The following is a 22,559-nucleotide window of genomic DNA, read 5'->3' on the forward strand; positions in this document are numbered from 1 at the left end:
CAATTTCAACAGTCTCAAGGTTACAAGTCCATCTCCAGAGATCTTATGTTCCTTTGTCCACAGTGCACAACATAATGAAGAAGTTTACAACCCTTGGCACTGTAGCTAATCTCCCTGGATGGCAGAGAACAATTGATGAAAAGTTGTAACTCAGGATAGTCCGGATGGTGGATAAACCCTAATCAAGGTCCAAAGAAATCCAAGCTGTCCTGTAAGCTCAGCGTGCATCAGTGTCAGAGCGAACTATCCGTCCACATGTGAATGAAATGAAACGTTATGGCAGGAGACCCCGGAAGACCCCACTGCTGACAAAGACATAAAAAAAGCTAGACTGCAGTTTACCAAAATGTATGTGACTAACCAAAATCCTACTGGGAAAAAGTCTTGTGGACAGATGAGACCAAGATACATCTTTTTGGTAAAGCACATCATTCTACTGTTGATCGAAAATGGAATGAGGCTACAAAGAAAAAAACACGGTACCTACAGTCAGACATGGTGGAGGGGCAGAGATGTTTTGGACTTGTTTTGATGCCTCTGGCACTGGGGGTCTTGAAATCTGACGATTAACAAAGGATTTTGTGTGGATTTTGGTAGTGCCCGGTGTCAGAAAGGTGGGTGTGTGTTTTAGGTCATGGGTCTTCCAGCAGGACAATGACCCCAAACATACTTAAAAAGCCCCCAGAAGTGGATCCCATTGATTTTCTGAGTAGAAATGTTACAATTGTCAACAAACCTTAACATCCTGCCAAAGCTACAATGATGGTTTGGATCACAGCGAGAGCGAGTTTGCAAAGAAAGGGAGAAATGACACAGATCCCAAAAGACTGCAGAAGTGATTGCAGCGGAAGCTGGTCCTACAAAATATAGATTCAGGGGGCTGAATACTAATGCACCTCACAATATTCATATTTATAAAATAATTAGAAAACCTATATTCATTTCCTTTACACATCAGAAAGACTCGCTACTTCATGTCGGCATCACACAAAATCCCAATAAAACACATTTACGTTTGTGGGTGGAATTTAAAAAAATCTGGAAAAGTTCACGGGGTATGAATTATTTTTCAAGGCATTGTATATAGGAAGAAAGGTTCTGTTCCTGTATGAATCTAGTAACGTAATGGTTCTGTGTCTATATAGTAAAATGGTTCTACGCTGTGTCTGTATGATAACAATGGTTCTGTATCTTTATGGTAACAATGGTTCTACGCTGTGTCTGTACGGTAACAATGGTTCTGTATCTATATGGTAAAATGGTTCTACGCTGTGTCTGTATGGTAACAATGGTTCTGTATCTTTATGGTAAAATGATTCTACGATGTGTCTGTACGGTAACAATGGTTCTGTATCTATATAGTAAAATGGTTCTACGCTGTGTCTGTATGGTAACAATGGTTCTGTATCTTTATGGTAAAATGGTTCTACGCTGTGTCTGTATGGTAACAATGGTTCTGTATCTTTATGGTAAAATGGTTCTACGCTGTGTCTGTATGATAACAATGGTTCTGTATCTTTATGGTAAAATGGTTCTACGCTGTGTCTGTATGGTAACAATGGTTCTGTATCTATATAGTAAAATGGTTCTACGCTGTGTCTGTATGGTAACAATGGTTCTGTATCTCTATGGTAAAATGGTTCTACGCTGTGTCTGTACGGTAACAATGGTTCTGTATCTATATAGTAAAATGGTTCTACGCTGTTGTCACGATATGGTATGAAATATCATAAGTAGTTCTCTAGCCTGTGTGGGCTAAGCCCCCCTTCTTGGAGTAACAGTTTGTAGCTGCAAATTCCTGGCTTTCCTTCTCAGAGAGTGTGGGGGTTAGAAGTTTTATGGCCGAACGGAATTTACGACTGGCATTTCCTGTGTAAGCTCTTGTCCAGCTAGAACAGGAAAAATGGCTCCAAAAATTCATGAAAGATTCTTTGTTTAGTTTTTGTTAGATATTAGGCAAACGATTTAAGCTAGAAATACGAAAATATATATTTTTATTCTCACTCGGTGTATCTACACAACCCGCGAAACACGAGTTTCTAACTCCATCTGGTAAAGAAGTAGGGTTTTCTCTGTAAATATGTATCCCAGATAGGACATATTTGATCTCATTAGAATGCTCACGTTAATCCGAGATGAATTATGGGTTTGGTATGACTCTGTCATGTTTTGTAGTGAAGTTATAGAAATTAGAGAGAATAGTTTAAAGTTTAGGCAGAATGTAGAGAGAGGAGGGTCTGGATAAGCCAGCCTTTCTGTGATGTCACAGCCTTAATGTTTTAAGTGTCTGGCAGGCTCTGAGGAGTCACTTTTTGCTGATTTCTCCTTCTGGACTACTTTGTCCTATTGTCCTGGAAGAGCTGGTACATCCCATGGACTGGGATGTATGGAAACTGCACTAGCCTGGATGCCTGCAATGCTTTTAATATGTGAGTGTTATCTTTTCTCATTTATTCCCTTTATGTTATAATTACCCTTGTACATATTTGCAATTGTCTCATGTATAACATCTTTATAAACTATTTTTGATAACGCACTGCCTAGTTATTTTGAATGGGATATACTATTATATATTAGTTCGTTCTCCTGCTCTAAACTGTACCCTAAGTCTCTTGAAGGGAAAATTCGCTACTGTTACTGTTGAGTTGGGTTAGCTTCGGACCCGTTTAATCGAAGCTGGTGGCAGCGAAAGTGTGCTGACGGTTGGATTATGCTGAAGCAACTGCGGGTTTGATAATTATTGTTCCTGCCTGTGTGGGAGTAGTTATCGCGTCGCTGCAGCGTGCCCAATAGCCAGTACATAGCAGGCAGCCTTTCTGGCGACTAATTACCCAGGGTGCAGTACCTAATCTGACCTGAGAGTAAGGGGGGCGCCAGAGAGCTGCAAGTGTTAAGTGGAACTGTAAGCGGGATATACATAAATCCCTGCAGTTCGTGGTATATAGAAAAGCAGTGGGATACCTAGAATAAGCCCCTGCTGTAAACTAAGAGGTCAATAGCCTTGTGTGTGGTTTTTCATCACATTGTTAGCAGTGGAGGGATAACTAAGATAAGCCCCCCTGCACATGTGATAGCCGTCTGTTGGCCTAAAGTCACCCTGATCCGTGACGTAGGGGTGACGGTCACGGTGTGAATCCTGACCCAGTGGTGACAGCGGTCAGGGGAATCGTGACAATTGGTGGCAAGGCGGTGGGATATCTTAGAGCATTAGTGATTTGGTTTGAGTAATCATTCCTCTCACTAAAAACTTGCAGAAAGTTCTTGCGAGGACTCTGCGCAAATAAGTTTGGAGAACGAACTCAGTGCTTTTTAGTTGTGAGACAATTGCGTACTGGTAATTATCCCTTCCCTTTCTCTTCGTTTTTCTATCCTATCTTTTATTTGGCAACCATGGTTGTGCTGGGAGAAACCTTCTATGAGCAGCAGACCAGAGACACACTTGTCGCCTTATGCAAGTCACAGCACATTGACTTTGCAAGCAAAAACAAAGCCCAACTGGTCGCAGATCTGGTGCAATGGGAAGCCGCTCGAGACCAATCTCAGAGCTCAGAGGCCGCAGAAGCCAGCACCAGCGAACATGAGGCTGCAGCAGAGGTCCAACCACTGAATACGGGCCCTACTGGCAACCAGGGGGGCGCAGACCTCCTCCTGCAGCTGGCTCTGCAACAATGCTCCGCAGATGACCTAGAGAGACGTCTGCAGCTGATCCAGCAATACCAGGAGCGAGCTGAGAGAGAGGCCCAGGCCCAGCGAGCCGAGAGAGAGGCCCAGCGAGCCGAGCGAGAGGCCCAAGCGGAGCGGGAGTACCAGCTGCAGATGGCCCGACTGCAAATGCAGGGGTCGTCCCAGTCCAGCCGTGAGCCCAGCAGCGCTCAGATGCCTAAGCCCCGGCCCGATCACTTCCCTGTTATGGAGAAGGACGGAGACTTGGACACTTTTCTGCGGGCCTTTGAGAAAGCCTGCAGGCAGTACCAGCTGCCTACAGATGAATGGGCCCGATACCTGACACCAGGGCTGAGAGGTAAAGCTCTGGAGGCGTTTGCTGCCCTCCCTCAAGAACAAGATGGTGACTATGAGGCCATCAAAAAGGCCCTGATAGCAAAGTACCAGCTTACTCCCGAGGTGTACCGTAGAAAGTTCCGGACCCTCCAACGTGGCCCACACGACAGTTACAGTGATGTGGTGCATGGACTGGGGACCCACTTTGACCAGTGGACCCAAGGACTGTCAGTGACCACCTTTGCGCAGCTGCGAGACCTGATGATCAAAGACCAGTTCTTTCATCTTTGCCCAGCTGAGGTGCGACAGTTCGTGATGGACAGAGAACCCAAAGACGTGACGAAAGCAGCGCAGATTGCCGATGCCTATGAGGCCAACCGTAGATCGGAAGTGCGGAAGCCAGTCACCACCAGCTGGAGAGGGGGTAAGCCTGCAACCAACGCCAGTACCCCTGCCAGCCAGCACACCCGAGGTCCTGGCCCTGTGGCCAACAGCACCAGACCTACCACCGAACCTCGCACGTGTCACACCTGCAAGCGGCCTGGGCATATCAGTACCTTCTGTCCAGACAGGCCGAAGAACCCCCCAGCCAAGGCCCCAGGGCCTAATGCAGCAGTTCTTTTGGTGGGTGGTGTGGTTGGGAGGGTGTGTGACAACGTGCAGCCCGTCACTGTGGGAGGCCATGTTGCTACAGGCCTCAAGGACACCGGGGCTGAACGAACCCTCATCCGACCCGAACTGGCGGCCCCTGAAGAAATCATTCCGGGGAAAACCCTAACTGTCACTGGGATTGGGGGCATCAGCTGTCCCTTACCGATGGCCCGGGTTTTTATTGATTGGGGTGCCGGGAGCGGGGTGAAGGAAGTGGGGCTGTCTGATAATTTGCCCACTGATGTTTTGTTGGGGACTGATTTGGGGAGGATGTTTGCATACTACGTTCCTGACACCCCTCCCCAATCTACTAATAAGGGTAACGTGAACCCTGATGATGATGATGATGATGGGAAATCGCATGTGTTACCTGACCATGCTTTACCTTGTAATGATGCATCTATTAACCATTTTTTCCCTAGGATTGATGGCAAAAATGTTGTACCTGTGCCAACTGAACCTAATAATGATTTTTCTGTGAAGGTTAATGTGTCCATAGGTACAGGCGTGCCCAGCCCCGTCGCTCTGCGGAGTGAGACGGCTGAGGAACCCCTAGCAGGGGCAAGTGTCGGTGCTACAGGAAATGGGGAGAAGCATGGGAACCGTGAGAAAGGTGATGCCATGAAAGTGACCAGTGCCACCGAGGAAGGTAACTGGCCCATAAGTAGCACAGCCCCTGGAGTGTTGGGGGTGGATGGGGAGGTAGAGCCCATAGCAGCGCCGGCTGATGGGTCTGTAGAAATCCCCGGGGAGACAGCCTACGTAGCTGCTGTCACCCGCAGTCAGAGTGCCCGGAACGCAGATAACTGTCAGCCTTCCGGACCCTCCTCAGTCATCACTGTGACTGAACCAGAGGTGGACCCAGAGCAGGTCCAAGAGGGTTCCCGTGGGGAAGGGTCCCTGACATCGCTTTTGGCTTCCCCTAGCCAGGAGTTTCAGGCCGCTCTGCACACAGATGCGAGCCTAGAGAGTTTGAGACAACTCGCCGAGACGCCCACCTCCGAGACTGATAAGGAGAAGGTGTTCTGGGAACAAGGAAGGTTATACCGGGAGACAGTACCCGGAGAATCACAAAAGGAGTGGTTGAGGGAAAGACAGTTGGTCGTCCCCCAGCAATTCCGGGGTGAGTTGTTGCGGATTGCCCATGAGATCCCGCTAGCTGGACACTTGGGGATCAGCAAAACTAAGGCCCGGCTGTCTCAACACTTCTATTGGCCTAAGATGGGGACAGATGTGTCAAACTACTGCCGCTCCTGTATCACCTGTCAAAGAGTGGGGAAAGCGGGGCCTGCCCTTAAGGCTCCCCTGATCCCTTTGCCAGTGATAGAGGAGCCTTTCCAGAGGATCGCAGTGGACATTGTGGGCCCGCTGGCCGTCCCCAGCAGCTCTGGAAAGCAATACATCCTTACTGTGGTAGACTATGCTACCCGGTACCCAGAGGCAGTAGCTCTGTCGTCAACTAGGGCAGATAAGGTGGCGGATGCCCTGTTGGCTATCTTTTCACGTGTAGGATTTCCCAGGGAAATGCTTACTGATCAAGGGACCCAATTTATGTCTCGCCTAATGGAGGCTCTCTGTAAGAGAATGCAGGTGAAGCACCTGGTATCGAGTGCGTATCACCCACAGACCAATGGCTTGTGTGAACGCTTCAATGGTACCCTCAAACAGATGCTACGCATGCTGGTTGAGACTCAAGGGCGCGACTGGGAGCGGTACCTCCCACACCTGCTGTTCGCTTACCGAGAGGTTCCGCAGGCCTCGACGGGGTTCTCCCCCTTCGAGCTCCTGTACGGCAGGCGAGTCCAGGGACCCCTTGGGTTGGTAAGAGAATCCTGGGAAGAGGAGCCGAACCCTTCTGAAGTGTCCATAGTGGAGTATGTCATGCGCTTCCGTGACAAGATGCAGACCTTGACGCAGTTGGTGCATGACAACATGACGCAGGCTCAGGCTGATCAGAAGCACTGGTACGACCAGAACGCCCGGGAGCGGACCTACCACGTGGGTCAAAAGGTGTGGGTGCTGGTCCCCGTACCAACGGATAAGCTTCAGGCAGCCTGGGAGGGACCGTACGTCGTCCACCAACAGCTCAACCCGGTCACTTACGTGGTCACGCTTGACCACGCTCAGGGTAGGCGAAAGGCCTTTCACGTCAACATGATGAAGGCTCATCACGAACGTGAACCTTTCGTCCTACCGGTCTGCAGCTTACCCGAAGACGGGGAGGAAGACACCCTCCTGGACTTGCTGGCCCAAGCCAAGGCCAATGGGTCCATCGAGGATGTGGAGGTAAGCGCCTTGTTAACTGAACCCCAGCGGGTGCAGTTGCAAACCACACTGGAACCCTTCCGGGTCGTATTCTCCAACCGACCTGGGAGGACTGAGTTAGCAGTCCACGAGGTGGACACCGGGAATCACGCCCCACTACGGCGAACACCCTATCGAATCTCTGACCAGGTGCAGCAGACTATGCGCCAAGAGATCGATGAGATGTTACAGCTGGGGGTGATTCGACGGTCAAAGAGCGCGTGGGCATCACCTGTAGTTCTCGTGCCAAAGAAGGACCGGACCACCCGGTTCTGCGTGGACTACAGGGGGCTCAACGCCATCACAGCCTCGGATGCGCACCCAATGCCGCGCATGGAGGAGCTGCTTGAGAAGTTAGCTGGCGCAGAGTACCTAACAATAATGGATCTGAGTCGAGGATACTGGCAGATTCCCCTGAGCCCCGAGGCGCAGGAAAAGTCCGCCTTTATCACACCCTTTGGACTGTACGAGTCCACGGTCATGCCCTTCGGCATGAAGAATGCCCCTGCCACTTTCCAGCGGATGGTCAACCTCCTGCTTCAGGGACTGGAGACGTACGCCGTGGCGTACTTGGATGACATTGCCATCTTCAGTCCCACCTGGAAGGAACACCTGCAGCATCTCGAGGAGGTGCTCAGGCGAATTCACCAAGCAGGACTGACTATCAAGCCGGGAAAGTGTCAGATGGGCATGAGGGAGGTTCACTACCTGGGGCACCGGGTAGGCGGGAACACCCTGAAGCCAGAGCCTGACAAAGTGGGAGTGATCGTGAACTGGCCCACTCCCGTGACCAAGAAACAGGTGATGTCCTTCTTGGGCACTGCAGGGTACTATAGGCGCTTCGTAAAGCACTATAGTAGCCTGGCAAAACCTTTGACGGACCTCACCAGGAAGAAGCTACCTCACATTGTCAACTGGACAGATGGCTGTGAGGGGGCCTTCCAGGCGTTGAAAACCGCACTGTGCAACGCCCCTGTGTTGAAAGCAGTCGACAGCAGTCGACCGTTCTTGGTGCAGACCGACGCCAGCGAGTTTGGCCTTGGTGCTGTGCTCAGCCAGGTTGACTCGGAGGACCAAGAGCACCCCGTTTTATACCTGAGCCGGAAACTTTTGCCGAGGGAAGTGGCCTACTCCACAATTGAGAAGGAGTGCCTGGCCATAGTCTGGGCCCTGCAGCGCTTGCAGCCCTACTTGTATGGTCACGCTTTCACTGTGGTGACCGACCACAACCCTCTTCGCTGGCTAAACGCCATGTGTGGAACCAACGGCAGGTTGCTACGCTGGAGCCTTGCCCTTCAGCAGTTTGACTTCACCATTGAACATAAAACGGGCAAAGAGCATGGGAATGCAGATGGACTCTCCCGCCAGGGTGAACCTACTGAGGTGCCCATGGAGGCATACCGTGGGGTACTGCCTCCCTAGCGCACACCAAAAGGGGGAGGTGTCACGATATGGTATGAAATATCATAAGTAGTTCTCTAGCCTGTGTGGGCTAAGCCCCCCTTCTTGGAGTAACAGTTTGTAGCTGCAAATTCCTGGCTTTCCTTCTCAGAGAGTGTGGGGGTTAGAAGTTTTATGGCCGAACGGAATTTACGACTGGCATTTCCTGTGTAAGCTCTTGTCCAGCTAGAACAGGAAAAATGGCTCCAAAAATTCATGAAAGATTCTTTGTTTAGTTTTTGTTAGATATTAGGCAAACGATTTAAGCTAGAAATACGAAAATATATATTTTTATTCTCACTCGGTGTATCTACACAACCCGCGAAACACGAGTTTCTAACTCCATCTGGTAAAGAAGTAGGGTTTTCTCTGTAAATATGTATCCCAGATAGGACATATTTGATCTCATTAGAATGCTCACGTTAATCCGAGATGAATTATGGGTTTGGTATGACTCTGTCATGTTTTGTAGTGAAGTTATAGAAATTAGAGAGAATAGTTTAAAGTTTAGGCAGAATGTAGAGAGAGAGGAGGGTCTGGATAAGCCAGCCTTTCTGTGATGTCACAGCCTTAATGTTTTAAGTGTCTGGCAGGCTCTGAGGAGTCACTTTTTGCTGATTTCTCCTTCTGGACTACTTTGTCCTATTGTCCTGGAAGAGCTGGTACATCCCATGGACTGGGATGTATGGAAACTGCACTAGCCTGGATGCCTGCAATGCTTTTAATATGTGAGTGTTATCTTTTCTCATTTATTCCCTTTATGTTATAATTACCCTTGTACATATTTGCAATTGTCTCATGTATAACATCTTTATAAACTATTTTTGATAAGGCACTGCCTAGTTATTTTGAATGGGATATACTATTATATATTAGTTCGTTCTCCTGCTCTAAACTGTACCCTAAGTCTCTTGAAGGGAAAATTCGCTACTGTTACTGTTGAGTTGGGTTAGCTTCGGACCCGTTTAATCGAAGCTGGTGGCAGCGAAAGTGTGCTGACGGTTGGATTATGCTGAAGCAACTGCGGGTTTGATAATTATTGTTCCTGCCTGTGTGGGAGTAGTTATCGCGTCGCTGCAGCGTGCCCAATAGCCAGTACATAGCAGGCAGCCTTTCTGGCGACTAATTACCCAGGGTGCAGTACCTAATCTGACCTGAGAGTAAGGGGGGCGCCAGAGAGCTGCAAGTGTTAAGTGGAACTGTAAGCGGGATATACATAAATCCCTGCAGTTCGTGGTATATAGAAAAGCAGTGGGATACCTAGAATAAGCCCCTGCTGTAAACTAAGAGGTCAATAGCCTTGTGTGTGGTTTTTCATCACATTGTTAGCAGTGGAGGGATAACTAAGATAAGCCCCCTGCACATGTGATAGCCGTCTGTTGGCCTAAAGTCACCCTGATCCGTGACGTAGGGGTGACGGTCACGGTGTGAATCCTGACCCAGTGGTGACAGCGGTCAGGGGAATCGTGACAGCTGTGTCTGTATGGTAACAATGGTTCTGTATCTATATAGTAAAATGGTTCTACGCTGTGTCTGTATGATAACAATGGTTCTGTATCTATATAGTAAAATGGTTCTACGATGTGTCTGTACGGTAACAATGGTTCTGTATCTATATAGTAAAATGGTTCTACGCTGTGTCTGGATGGTAACAATGGTTCTGTATCTTTACGGTAAAATGGTTCTACGCTGTGTCTGTATGGTAACAATGGTTCTGTATCTATATAGTAAAATGGTTCTACGCTGTGTCTGTATGGTAACAATGGTTCTGTATCTTTATGGTAAAATGGTTCTACGCTGTGTCTGTATGGTAACAATGGTTCTGTATCTATATGGTAAAATGGTTCTACGCTGTGTCTGTATGGTAACAATGGTTCTGTATCTTTATGGTAAAATGGTTCTACGCTGTGTCTGTATGGTAACAATGGTTCTGTATCTATATAGAAAATGGTTCTACGCTGTGTCTGTATGATAACAATGGTTCTGTATCTTTATGGTAAAATGGTTCTACGCTGTGTCTGTATGGTAACAATGGTTCTGTATCTATATAGTAAAATGGTTCTACGCTGTGTCTGTATGATAACAATGGTTCTGTATCTTTACGGTAAAATGGCTCTACGCTGTGTCTGTATGGTAACAATGGTTCTGTATCTATATAGTAAAATGGTTCTACGCTGTGTCTGTATGGTAACAATGGTTCTGTATCTATATGGTAAAATGGTTCTACGCTGTGTCTGTATGATAACAATGGTTCTGTATCTTTACGGTAAAATGGCTCTACGCTGTGTCTGTATGGTAACAATGGTTCTGTATCTATATAGTAAAATGGTTCTACGCTGTGTCTGTATGGTAACAATGGTTCTGTATCTTTATGGTAAAATGGTTCTACGCTGTGTCTGTATGGTAACAATGGTTCTGTATCTATATAGTAAAATGGTTCTACGCTGTGTCTGTACGGTAACAATGGTTCTGTATCTATATAGTAAAATGGTTCTACGCTGTGTCTGTATGATAACAATGGTTCTGTATCTATATAGTAAAATGGTTCTACGCTGTGTCTGTATGATAACAATGGTTCTGTATCTTTATGGTAAAATGGTTCTACGCTGTGTCTGTATGGTAACAATGGTTCTGTATCTATATAGTAAAATGGTTCTACGCTGTGTCTGTATGATAACAATGGTTCTGTATCTTTACGGTAAAATGGTTCTACGCTGTGTCTGTATGGTAACAATGGTTCTGTATCTATATAGTAAAATGGTTCTACGCTGTGTCTGTATGGTAACAATGGTTCTGTATCTTTATGGTAAAATGGTTCTACGCTGTGTCTGTATGGTAACAATGGTTCTGTATCTTTATGGTAAAATGGTTCTACGCTGTGTCTGTACGGTAACAATGGTTCTGTATCTATATAGTAAAATGGTTCTACGCTGTGTCTGTATGATAACAATGGTTCTACGCTGTGTCTGTATGATAACAATGGTTCTGTATCTTTACGGTAAAATGGTTCTACGCTGTGTCTGTATGATAACAATGGTTCTGTATCTTTATGGTAAAATGGTTCTACGCTGTGTCTGTATGGTAACAATGGTTCTGTATCTATATAGTAAAATGGTTCTACGCTGTGTCTGTATGGTAACAATGGTTCTGTATCTATATAGTAAAATGGTTCTACGCTGTGTCTGTATGGTAACAATGGTTCTGTATCTATATAGTAAAATGGTTCTACGCTGTGTCTGTATGATAACAATGGTTCTACGCTGTGTCTGTACGGTAACAATGGTTCTGTATCTATATAGTAAAATGGTTCTACGCTGTGTCTGTATGATAACAATGGTTCTGTATCTTTATGGTAAAATGGTTCTACGCTGTGTCTGTATGGTAACAATGGTTCTGTATCTTTATGGTAAAATGGTTCTACGCTGTGTCTGTACGGTAACAATGGTTCTGTATCTATATAGTAAAATGGTTCTACGCTGTGTCTGTATGATAACAATGGTTCTACGCTGTGTCTGTATGATAACAATGGTTCTGTATCTTTACGGTAAAATTGTTCTACGCTGTGTCTGTATGATAACAATGGTTCTGTATCTTTATGGTAAAATGGTTCTACGCTGTGTCTGTACGGTAACAATGGTTCTGTATCTATATAGTAAAATGGTTCTACGCTGTGTCTGTATGATAACAATGGTTCTGTATCTATATAGTAGAATGGTTCTACGCTGTGTCTGTATGGTAACAATGGTTCTGTATATTTACGGTAAAATGGTTCTACGCTGTGTCTGTACGGTAACAATGGTTCTGTATCTTTATGGTAACAATGGTTCTGTATCTTTATGGTTCTGTATCTTTATGGTAAAATGGTTCTACGCTGTGTCTGTATGATAACAATGGTTCTGTATCTTTATGGTAAAATGGTTCTACGCTGTGTCTGTATGGTAACAATGGTTCTGTATCTTTATGGTAACAATGGTTCTGTATCTTTATGGTAAAATGGTTCTACACTGTGTCTGTATGGTAACAATGGTTCTGTATCTTTATGGTAACAATGGTTCTGTATCTTTATGGTTCTGTATCTTTACGGTAAAATGGTTCTACGCTGTGTCTGTACGGTAACAATGGTTCTGTATCTTTATGGTAAAATGGTTCTACGCTGTGTCTGTACGGTAACAATGGTTCTGTGTCTTTATGGTAACAATGGTTCTGTATCTTTATGGTTCTGTATCTTTATGGTAAAATGGTTCTACGCTGTGTCTGTACGGTAACAATGGTTCTGTGTCTTTATGGTACCAATGGTTCTGTATCTTTATGGTTCTGTATCTTTATGGTAAAATGGTTCTACGCTGTGTCTGTATGGTAACAATGGTTCTGTATCTTTATGGTAACAATAGTTCTGTATCTTTATGGTTCTGTATCTTTATGGTAAAATGGTTCTACGCTGTGTCTGTACGGTAACAATGGTTCTGTATCTTTATAGTAACAATGGTTCTGTATCTTTACGGTAAAATAGTTCTACGCTGTGTCTGTACGGTAACAATGGTTCTGTATCTTTATGGTAACAATGGTTCTGTATCTTTATGGTAAAATGGTTCTACGCTGTGTCTGTACGGTAACAATGGTTCTGTATCTTTATGGTAAAATGGTTCTACGCTGTGTCTGTATGGTAACAATGGTTCTGTATCTTTATGGTAACAATGGTTCTGTATCTTTATGGTTCTGTATCTTTATGGTAAAATGGTTCTACGCTGTGTCTGTACGGTAACAATGGTTCTGTGTCTTTATGGTAACAATGGTTCTGTATCTTTATGGTTCTGTATCTTTATGGTAAAATGGTTCTACGCTGTGTCTGTACGGTAACAATGGTTCTGTGTCTTTATGGTACCAATGGTTCTGTATCTTTATGGTTCTGTATCTTTATGGTAAAATGGTTCTACGCTGTGTCTGTATGGTAACAATGGTTCTGTATCTTTATGGTAACAATAGTTCTGTATCTTTATGGTTCTGTATCTTTATGGTAAAATGGTTCTACGCTGTGTCTGTACGGTAACAATGGTTCTGTATCTTTATAGTAACAATGGTTCTGTATCTTTACGGTAAAATGGTTCTACGCTGTGTCTGTACGGTAACAATGGTTCTGTATCTTTATGGTAACAATGGTTCTGTATCTTTATGGTAAAATGGTTCTACGCTGTGTCTGTACGGTAACAATGGTTCTGTATCTTTATGGTAAAATGGTTCTACGCTGTGTCTGTATGGTAACAATGGTTCTGTATCTTTATGGTAACAATGGTTCTGTATCTTTATAGTTCTGTATCTTTATGGTAAAATGGTTCTACGCTGTGTCTGTACGGTAACAATGGTTCTGTGTCTTTATGGTAACAATGGTTCTGTATCTTTATGGTTCTGTATCTTTATGGTAAAATGGTTCTACGCTGTGTCTGTACGGTAACAATGGTTCTGTATCTTTATGGTAACAATGGTTCTGTATCTTTATGGTTCTGTATCTTTATGGTAAAATGGTTCTACGCTGTGTCTGTACGGTAACAATGGTTCTGTATCTATATGGTAATATGGTTCTATGCTGAGTCTGTATGGTAACAATAGTTCTGTATCTTTATGGTTCTGTATCTTTATGGTAAAATGGTTCTACGCTGTGTCTGTATGGTAACAATGGTTCTGTATCTATATGGTAAAATGGTTCTATGCTGAGTCTGTATGATAACAATGGTTCTGTATCTATATGGTAAAATGGTTCTACGCTGTGTCTGTATGATAACAATGGTTCTGTATCTTACGGTAAAATGGTTCTACGCTGAGTCTGTATGGTAACAATGGTTCTGTATCTTTATGGTTCTGTATCTATATAGTAAAATGGTTCTAGCCTGTGTCTGTATGGTAACAATGGTTCTGTATCTATACAGTAAAATGGTTTTACACTGTGTCTGTATGGTAACAATGGTTCTGTATCTATACAGTAAAATGGTTTCACACTGTGTCTGTATGGTAACAATGGTTCTGTTTCTATATAGTAAGAACAGTTTTGTTCTATATGGTAAAAATGGTGCTGTTCTGTATTTATATAATATGAATTTTTCTGTTTTTATATCTATATAGTAAGAATTGCTCTGTATCTGCAGGTTATAGTAAGGATTATTCTGTTCCTGTATCTATATAGTAAGGATTGTTCTGTTCCTGTATCTATATAGTAAAGAGTTTTCTGTTCCTGTATCTTTGTAGTAAAAATGGTTCTGTATCTACTGTACATGTGCTATTACTATTTACTTCAGGGGATTTTCTCATTTAGTTTTTATATTGGATTACATAGCTACAGAACCAGCCTTATGGCTTGTATATGTAACGCATAATAAAACATGACACAAGGTGGTATATAACAAAGTCTGAGGGAACTTCCAACCCCAGGTTCATTTATTTAGACCAAAGACTTGTGGAGGGTTGACTTCCCTGCTCCACAGGCCTGCCCACCCCTGTATTACCATACATTATAATATATGTTGTTTCACCCGTTATGTGACCATGATGTCGCCCTCCAGGCAGCAGAAGCTTGAGGAGTCGCTCCTGTTCTCTGGGAAGTTTACAGATGCCCTACAGGCGCTCATGGACTGGCTGTACAGAGCGGAGCCACAGCTCTCAGAGGAAATGCCGCTAGCGGGGGACAGAGATCTAGTCGCCGACCTGCTAGAGAAACACAAGGTGAGCACAGGAGGGCGCCTTTATGAGCGTTGTTCTGCCTGAATGTAGAGGGTGTCAGCTATAGATTGTAATATGCCCTCCAGAATTAGGCAGGGTGCACACTCTGTGCACACTATGGGCACACTGACACTGCTGATTATGTCCATCTTTGCAGCATGCTGAGAATTGAGACTCAGCTCATAAGCTCTCTGCTGACACCTAGTGGCCGATGTAGAAAGTGCTGTATCTCACTATAGCCTGATGTCTGTCCAGACTTTCCAGAAAGAGCTGGGGAAGCGAGCTGGCTCCATGAAGACCCTCAGACACTCCGTCCGGGACCTGAGCAGGGGAGGCGTCGGGACGGACTCTCACTGGCTGCAGAGGCAGATGGAGGAGCTCAGCCACCGCTGGGACCTCGTGTGTCAGCTGTCTGTCAGCAAGCAGGCCAAACTGGAGGCCTCCCTGCGACAGGTCAGTGCGGGGGTCGAGGGGACCCCATCATATACCTGTCAGCCCCCAAGAGTCAGCAAGACTGCAACCTCTCACACACTGTATACAGGCTGGTTGTCAGTAAGAAGGGGCGGGGCTGACAACCTCACACACTGTATATAGGCTGCTTGTCAGTAAGAGGGGCGGGGCTGACAACCTCTGACTATATATAGGCGGGTTGTCAGTAAGAGGGGCGGGGCTGACAACCTCACACACTGTATACAGGCTGGTTGTCAGTAAGAGGGGCGGGGCTGACAACCTCACACACTGTATATAGGCTGCTTGTCAGTAAGAGGGGCGGGGCTGACAACCTCACACACTGTATATAGGCTGCTTGTCAGTAAGAGGGGCGGGGCTGACAACCTCTGACTATATATAGGCTGGTTGTCAGTAAGAGGGGCGGGGCTGACAACCTCACACACTGTATATAGGCTGCTTGTCAGTAAGAGGGGCGGGGCTGACAACCTCTGACTATATATAGGCTGGTTGTCAGTAAGAGGGGCGGGGCTGACAACCTCACACACTGTATATAGGCTGCTTGTCAGTAAGAGGGGGCGGGGCTGACAACCTCTCACACACTGTATATAGGCGGGTTGTCAGTAAGAGGGGCGGGGCTGACAACCTCACACACTGTATACAGGCTGGTTGTTAGTAAGAGGGGGCGGGGCTGACAACCTCACACACTGTATATAGGCTGGTTGTCAGTAAGAGGGGCGGGGCTGACAACCTCACACACTGTATAGGCTGGTTGTTAGTAAGAGGGGGCGGGGCTGACAACCTCACACACTGTATACAGGCTGGTTGTTAGTAAGAGGGGCGGGGCTGACAACCTCACACACTGTATATAGGCTGGTTGTCAGTAGGAGGGGGCGGGGCTGACAACCTCTCACACACTGTATACAGGCTGCTTGTCAGTAAGAAGGGGGAGGGGCTGACAACCTCACACACTGTGTACAGGCTGGTTGTTAGTAAGAAGGGGCGGGGCTGACAACCTCTCACACTGTATACAGGCTGGTTGTCAGTAAGAGGGGGCGGGGCTGACAACCTCACACACTGTATACAGGCTGGTTGTCAGTAAGAGGGGGCGGGGCTGACAACCTCTCACACTGTATACAGGCTGGTTGTCAGTAAGAGGGGGCGGGGCTGACAACCTCACACACTGTGTACAGGCTGGTTGTTAGTAAGAGGGGGCGGGGCTGACAACCTCACACACTGTATACAGGCTGCTTGTCAGTAAGAAGGGGGAGGGGCTGACAACCTCACACACTGTGTACAGGCTGGTTGTTAGTAAGAGGGGGCGGGGCTGACAACCTCTCACACACTGTATACAGGCTGCTTGTCAGTAAGAAGGGGGAGGGGCTGACAACCTCACACACTGTGTACAGGCTGGTTGTTAGTAAGAAGGGGCGGGGCTGACAACCTCACACACTGTATACAGGCTGGTTGTTAGTAAGAGGGGGCGGGGCTGACAACCTCACACACTGTATATAGGCTGGTTGTCAGTAAGAGGGGCGGGGCTGACAACCTCACACACTGTATACAGGCTGGTTGTCAGTAAGAGGGGCGGGGCTGACAACCTCACACACTGTATAGGCTGGTTGTTAGTAAGAGGGGGCGGGGCTGACAACCTCACACACTGTATACAGGCTGCTTGTCAGTAAGAGGGGGCGGGGCTGACAACCTCACACACTGTATATAGGCTGGTTGTCAGTAAGAGGGGGCGGGGCTGACAACCTCACACACTGTATACAGGCTGGTTGTTAGTAAGAGGGGCGGGGCTGACAACCTCACACACTGTATATAGGCTGGTTGTCAGTAAGAGGGGGCGGGGCTGACAACCTCACGCACTGTATATAGGCTGGTTGTTAGTAAGAGGGGGCGGGGCTGACAACCTCTCACACACTGTATACAGGCTGCTTGTCAGTAAGAAGGGGGAGGGGCTGACAACCTCACACACTGTGTACAGGCTGGTTGTTAGTAAGAAGGGGCGGGGCTGACAACCTCTCACACTGTATACAGGCTGGTTGTTAGTAAGAGGGGGCGGGGCTGACAACCTCACACACTGTATACAGGCTGGTTGTTAGTAAGAGGGGGCCGGGCTGAAAACCTCTGACTATATATAGGCGGGTTGTCAGTAATGGAGGCGGGGCTGACAACCTCACACACTGTATATAGGCTAGTTGTCAGTAAGAGGGGCGGGGCTGACAACCTCACACACTGTATACAGGCTGGTTGTCAGTAAGAGGGGGCGGGGCTGACAACCTCACACACTGTACACAGGCTGGTTGTCAGTAAGAGGAGCGGGGCTGACAACCTCACACACTGTACACAGGCTGGTTGTCAGTAAGAGGAGCGGGGCTGACAACCTCACACACTGTATACAGGCTGGTTGTTAGTAAGAGGGGGCGGGGCTGAAAACCTCTGTCTATATATAGGTGGGTTGTCAGTAATGGAGGCGGGGCTGACAACCTCTCACACACTGTACATAGGCTGGTTGTCAGTAAGAGGGGCGGGGCTGACAACTTCTCACACTGTATACAGGCTGATTGTCAGTAAGAGGGGGTGGGGCTGACAACCTCACACACTATAGGTTAGTTGTCAGTAACGGGTGGGGCTGACAACCTCTCACACACTGTATACTGGCTGGTTGTCAGTAAGAGGGGGCAGGGCTGACATCCTCTCACACATTATATATAGGCAGGTTGTCAGTAAGAGGGGGCGGGGCTGACAACCTCACACACTGTATACAGGCTGGTTGTTAGTAAGAGGGGCGGGGCTGACAACCTCACACACTGTATATAGGCTGGTTGTCAGTAAGAGGGGGCGGGGCTGACAACCTCACGCACTGTATATAGGCTGGTTGTTAGTAAGAGGGGGCGGGGCTGACAACCTCTCACACACTGTATACAGGCTGCTTGTCAGTAAGAAGGGGGAGGGGCTGACAACCTCACACACTGTGTACAGGCTGGTTGTTAGTAAGAAGGGGCGGGGCTGACAACCTCTCACACTGTATACAGGCTGGTTGTTAGTAAGAGGGGGCGGGGCTGACAACCTCACACACTGTATACAGGCTGGTTGTTAGTAAGAGGGGGCCGGGCTGAAAACCTCTGACTATATATAGGCGGGTTGTCAGTAATGGAGGCGGGGCTGACAACCTCACACACTGTATATAGGCTAGTTGTCAGTAAGAGGGGCGGGGCTGACAACCTCACACACTGTATACAGGCTGGTTGTCAGTAAGAGGGGGCGGGGCTGACAACCTCACACACTGTACACAGGCTGGTTGTCAGTAAGAGGAGCGGGGCTGACAACCTCACACACTGTATACAGGCTGGTTGTTAGTAAGAGGGGGCGGGGCTGAAAACCTCTGTCTATATATAGGTGGGTTGTCAGTAATGGAGGCGGGGCTGACAACCTCTCACACACTGTACATAGGCTGGTTGTCAGTAAGAGGGGCGGGGCTGACAACCTCTCACACTGTATACAGGCTGATTGTCAGTAAGAGGGGGTGGGGCTGACAACCTCACACACTATAGGTTAGTTGTCAGTAACGGGTGGGGCTGACAACCTCTCACACACTGTATACTGGCTGGTTGTCAGTAAGAGGGGGCAGGGCTGACATCCTCTCACACATTATATATAGGCAGGTTGTCAGTAATAGGGGGCGGGGCTGACAACCTCTCACTAAATATAAGCGGGTTGTCAGTAATAGGGGGCAGGGCTGACAACCTCTCACATTATATATAGGCAGGTTGTCAGTAATAGGGGGCGGGGCTGACAACCTCTGACTATATATAGGTGGGTTGTCAGTAATGGAGGCGGGGCTGACAACCTCACACACTGTATATAGGCTGGTTGTCAGTAAGAGGGGAGGGGCTGACAACCTCTCACACTGTATACAGGCTGCTTGTCAGTAATGGAGGCGGGGCTGACAACTTCACACACTGTACATAGGCTGGTTGTCAGTAAGAAGGGGCGGGGCTGACAACCTCACACACTATAGGCTAGTTGTCAGTAACGGGCGGGGCTGACAACCTCTCACACACTGTACATAGGCTGGTTGTCAGTAAGAAGGGGCGGGGCTGACAACCTCTCACACACTGTATACAGACTGGTTGTCAGTAATGGGGGGTGGGGCTGACAACCTCTCACACACTGTATACTGGCTGGTTGTCAGTAAGAAGGGGCGGGGCTGACAACCTCTCACACATTATATATAGGCTGGTTGTCAGTAATAGGGGGTGGGGCTGACAACCTCACACATATATATAGGTTGGTTCTCAGTAACGGGGGCGGGGCTGACAACCTCTCACTATATACAGGCGGGTTATCAGGACTATTACTCTGATGTTTGGGGTTTCCCTGGCACAGGCGCAGGAGTTCCACACTCTGGTGACTTCTTTCCTGGAGGGTCTGCATGTGTCTGAGCGGACCCTGAAGTGCGGGGTGATTCCCGAGGAGGAGCAGGCGCTGCAGGAGTGTCAGACACAGCAGCAGGTGGGTGCATGTGGCCCCGGACCCCTTGTGATGTGTGGCCCCCGTGTGACCATAAATAATGTTGTCCTCATGTCCAGGAGCTGATGAACACCCTGCAGTGTCAGCAGATGGCGCTGGAGTGCATTGTGTCCCTGGGGCAGGAGATCCTGTCCGCCTGTCACCCCGACTCCATCATCACCATCAAGTCCTGGCTGAACATCAGCAAGACCCGCTACCAGGAGGTGAGTGCGGGCCGGCGGTGTAATGGGCAGGACGGGCGGGGGCCAATGGGGGCGGTGTAATGGGCAGGACGGACGGGAACCGATGGAGGCGGTGTAATGGGCAGGACAGGCTGGGACCCATGGGGGAGGTATAATGGGCAGGACAGGCTGGGACCCATGGGGGAGGTATAATGGGCATGACGGGCTGGGACCCATGGGGGAGGTATAATGGGCAGGATGGCGGGGACCCATGGGGGTGGTGTAATGGGCTGGACAGGCTGGGACCCATGGGGGAGGTATAATGGGCAGGACGGGTGGGGACCCATGGGGGAGGTATAATGGGCATGGCGGGCTGGGACCCATGGGGGAGGTATAATGGGCAGGATGGCGGGGACCCATGGGGGTGGTGTAATGGGCAGGACAGGCTGGGACCCATGGGGGAGGTATAATGGGCAGGACGGGTGGGGACCCATGGGGGAGGTATAATGGGCAGGACGGGTGGGGACCCATGGGGCCGGTGTAATGGGCATGACGGGCTGGGACCCATGGGGGAGGTATAATGGGCAGGATGGCGGGGACCCATGGGGGTAGTGTAATGGGCAGGACAGGCTGGGACCCATGGGGGAGGTATAATGGGCAGGATGGGCTGGGACCCATGGGGGAGGTATAATGGGTAGGATGGGCGGGGACCCATGGGGGAGGTATAATGGGTAGGATGGGTGGGGACCCATGGGGGCAATGTAATAGGCAGGATGGATGGGGACCCACAGGGCAGGTGTAATGGGCAGGACTGAAGGGGGCAGTATAATGTGCAGGACGGGGGGGACCTGCGGGGGCGGTGTAATGGGCAGAACGGGGGGGACCCATGGGGGCAGTGTAAGGGGCAGGACCCGCTGGGGCGCTGTAATGGCCAGGACCAGTGGAGGCGGTGTAATGGGCAGGACCCACGGGGCCGTGTATTGTTCAGGATGAGCTGGAGTGGTGTAATGTGCAGGACCGGCGGGGGCAGGGTAGTTCTAAGACTACGGGTGCTGCTGTCAGCTGGTTTTGACCGTCAGTGCCCTCGGTGTCTGCAGGTGACGTCCTGGGCTCGGCAGCAAGGAGAGCGCATTGAGGCTCAGATCCAGTCTCTGGCCACTGAGCGGGAGGAAGTCACCCGACTGATGGACTGGATCACAGCGGCCGAGGAAGCTCTAGGTTTACGGGATCAGGAGCCCCTCACCGAGGAGATGTCGGCCGTGCAGGATCTCATAGCGCAGCACTCGGTACGGCTCCTCATACACCGCTCTATCAGCCAATGTGGTGGTCCCTCCCTGTGCCATAGAGCACATGACGCCTTCTCACCCAACATCTGTTGTGGAGGATCAGCATGGGAAGAGGCGATAAGTGGAGCCCAGCAGCCACTTGTCCTCCTTTTTCTTCCCGGTGCCACTGCCACGTCATATGTGATCGGTCTTTTCAGGTGTTTATGGAGGAGCTGAACCGGAAAGAGCCGGAGGTGGAGAAGGTCACCAAGAGCTGTAAGCGTAAAATCGTAGATCTGAGAGCCACAACCTCACGGAAGACATCAGCAAGTGAGTTAGCGGCCCAGCCTGATCCTACTGGCACCGCGCCCCTCCTTGACCCTATTGGCAGCACGCCTCACCCTAACCTTACTGGCATGTCAGCCCACCCTGACCCTACTGGCACCGTGCCCCACCCTGACCCTGCTGGGACTACGCCCCATCCTGACCTTACTGGCACTGCAGCCCACCCTGACCCTACAAGCTCCGAATCCGAGTCTGTCACCTGAGCCCCTGCACAACCATATAATAAAAGTATATACTGGTGCCCATCACATCCTGGTAACCATCGTTCCCCACTATCCACAGTCAGATGCCCTCCATGTCCTGGTTTCCGGTGTCTCAGTGTCTGCTGTCTCTCCATAGCATCCCCCCATAACCAGTGTCCTCCTCCTCCTGGCCCGCACGGTATCAATAGTCTCCCAGTACCCAGTGTCTGCCTTCTCCCAGTGTCTGCCTTCTCCAGTGTCCGCCTTCTCCCAGTGTCCGCCTTCCCCCAGTGTCCGCCTTCCCCCAGTGTCCGCCTCCTCCCAGTGTCCACCTCCTCCCAGTGTCCACCTTCTCCGTGTCCGCCTTCCCCCAGTGTCCGCCTTCTCCCAGTATCAGCCTTCTCCCAGTGTCCGCCTTCTCCAAGTTTCTGCCTTCTCCCAGTGACCGCCTTCTCTCAGACTCCGCCTTCTCCCAGTGTCCGCTTTCCCCCAGTGTCCACCTTCTCCCAGTGTCAGCC

At 48.6% G+C, this 22,559-nt stretch overlaps 1 protein-coding gene across 2 annotated transcripts in view; it reads left to right on the forward strand.

The window, feature by feature from the left end:
- The window catches only part of LOC138643275 (microtubule-actin cross-linking factor 1, isoforms 6/7-like), a 367,371-nt gene that overhangs the window by 314,317 nt on the left and 30,495 nt on the right, over nucleotides 1-22,559 (forward strand). For both annotated transcript variants that reach the window (XM_069732207.1, XM_069732208.1), the window contains 6 exons: nucleotides 14,946-15,105; nucleotides 15,358-15,555; nucleotides 19,945-20,070; nucleotides 20,148-20,291; nucleotides 21,347-21,535; nucleotides 21,733-21,844. In XM_069732207.1, the coding sequence (XP_069588308.1) occupies nucleotides 14,946-15,105; nucleotides 15,358-15,555; nucleotides 19,945-20,070; nucleotides 20,148-20,291; nucleotides 21,347-21,535; nucleotides 21,733-21,844 (929 nt within the window). The remainder of the gene's footprint in view (nucleotides 1-14,945; nucleotides 15,106-15,357; nucleotides 15,556-19,944; nucleotides 20,071-20,147; nucleotides 20,292-21,346; nucleotides 21,536-21,732; nucleotides 21,845-22,559) is intronic.

This window comes from Ranitomeya imitator, chromosome 6 (assembly GCF_032444005.1).
Source record: "Ranitomeya imitator isolate aRanImi1 chromosome 6, aRanImi1.pri, whole genome shotgun sequence".
In the NCBI taxonomy this organism is placed as follows: Eukaryota; Metazoa; Chordata; class Amphibia; order Anura; family Dendrobatidae; genus Ranitomeya; species Ranitomeya imitator.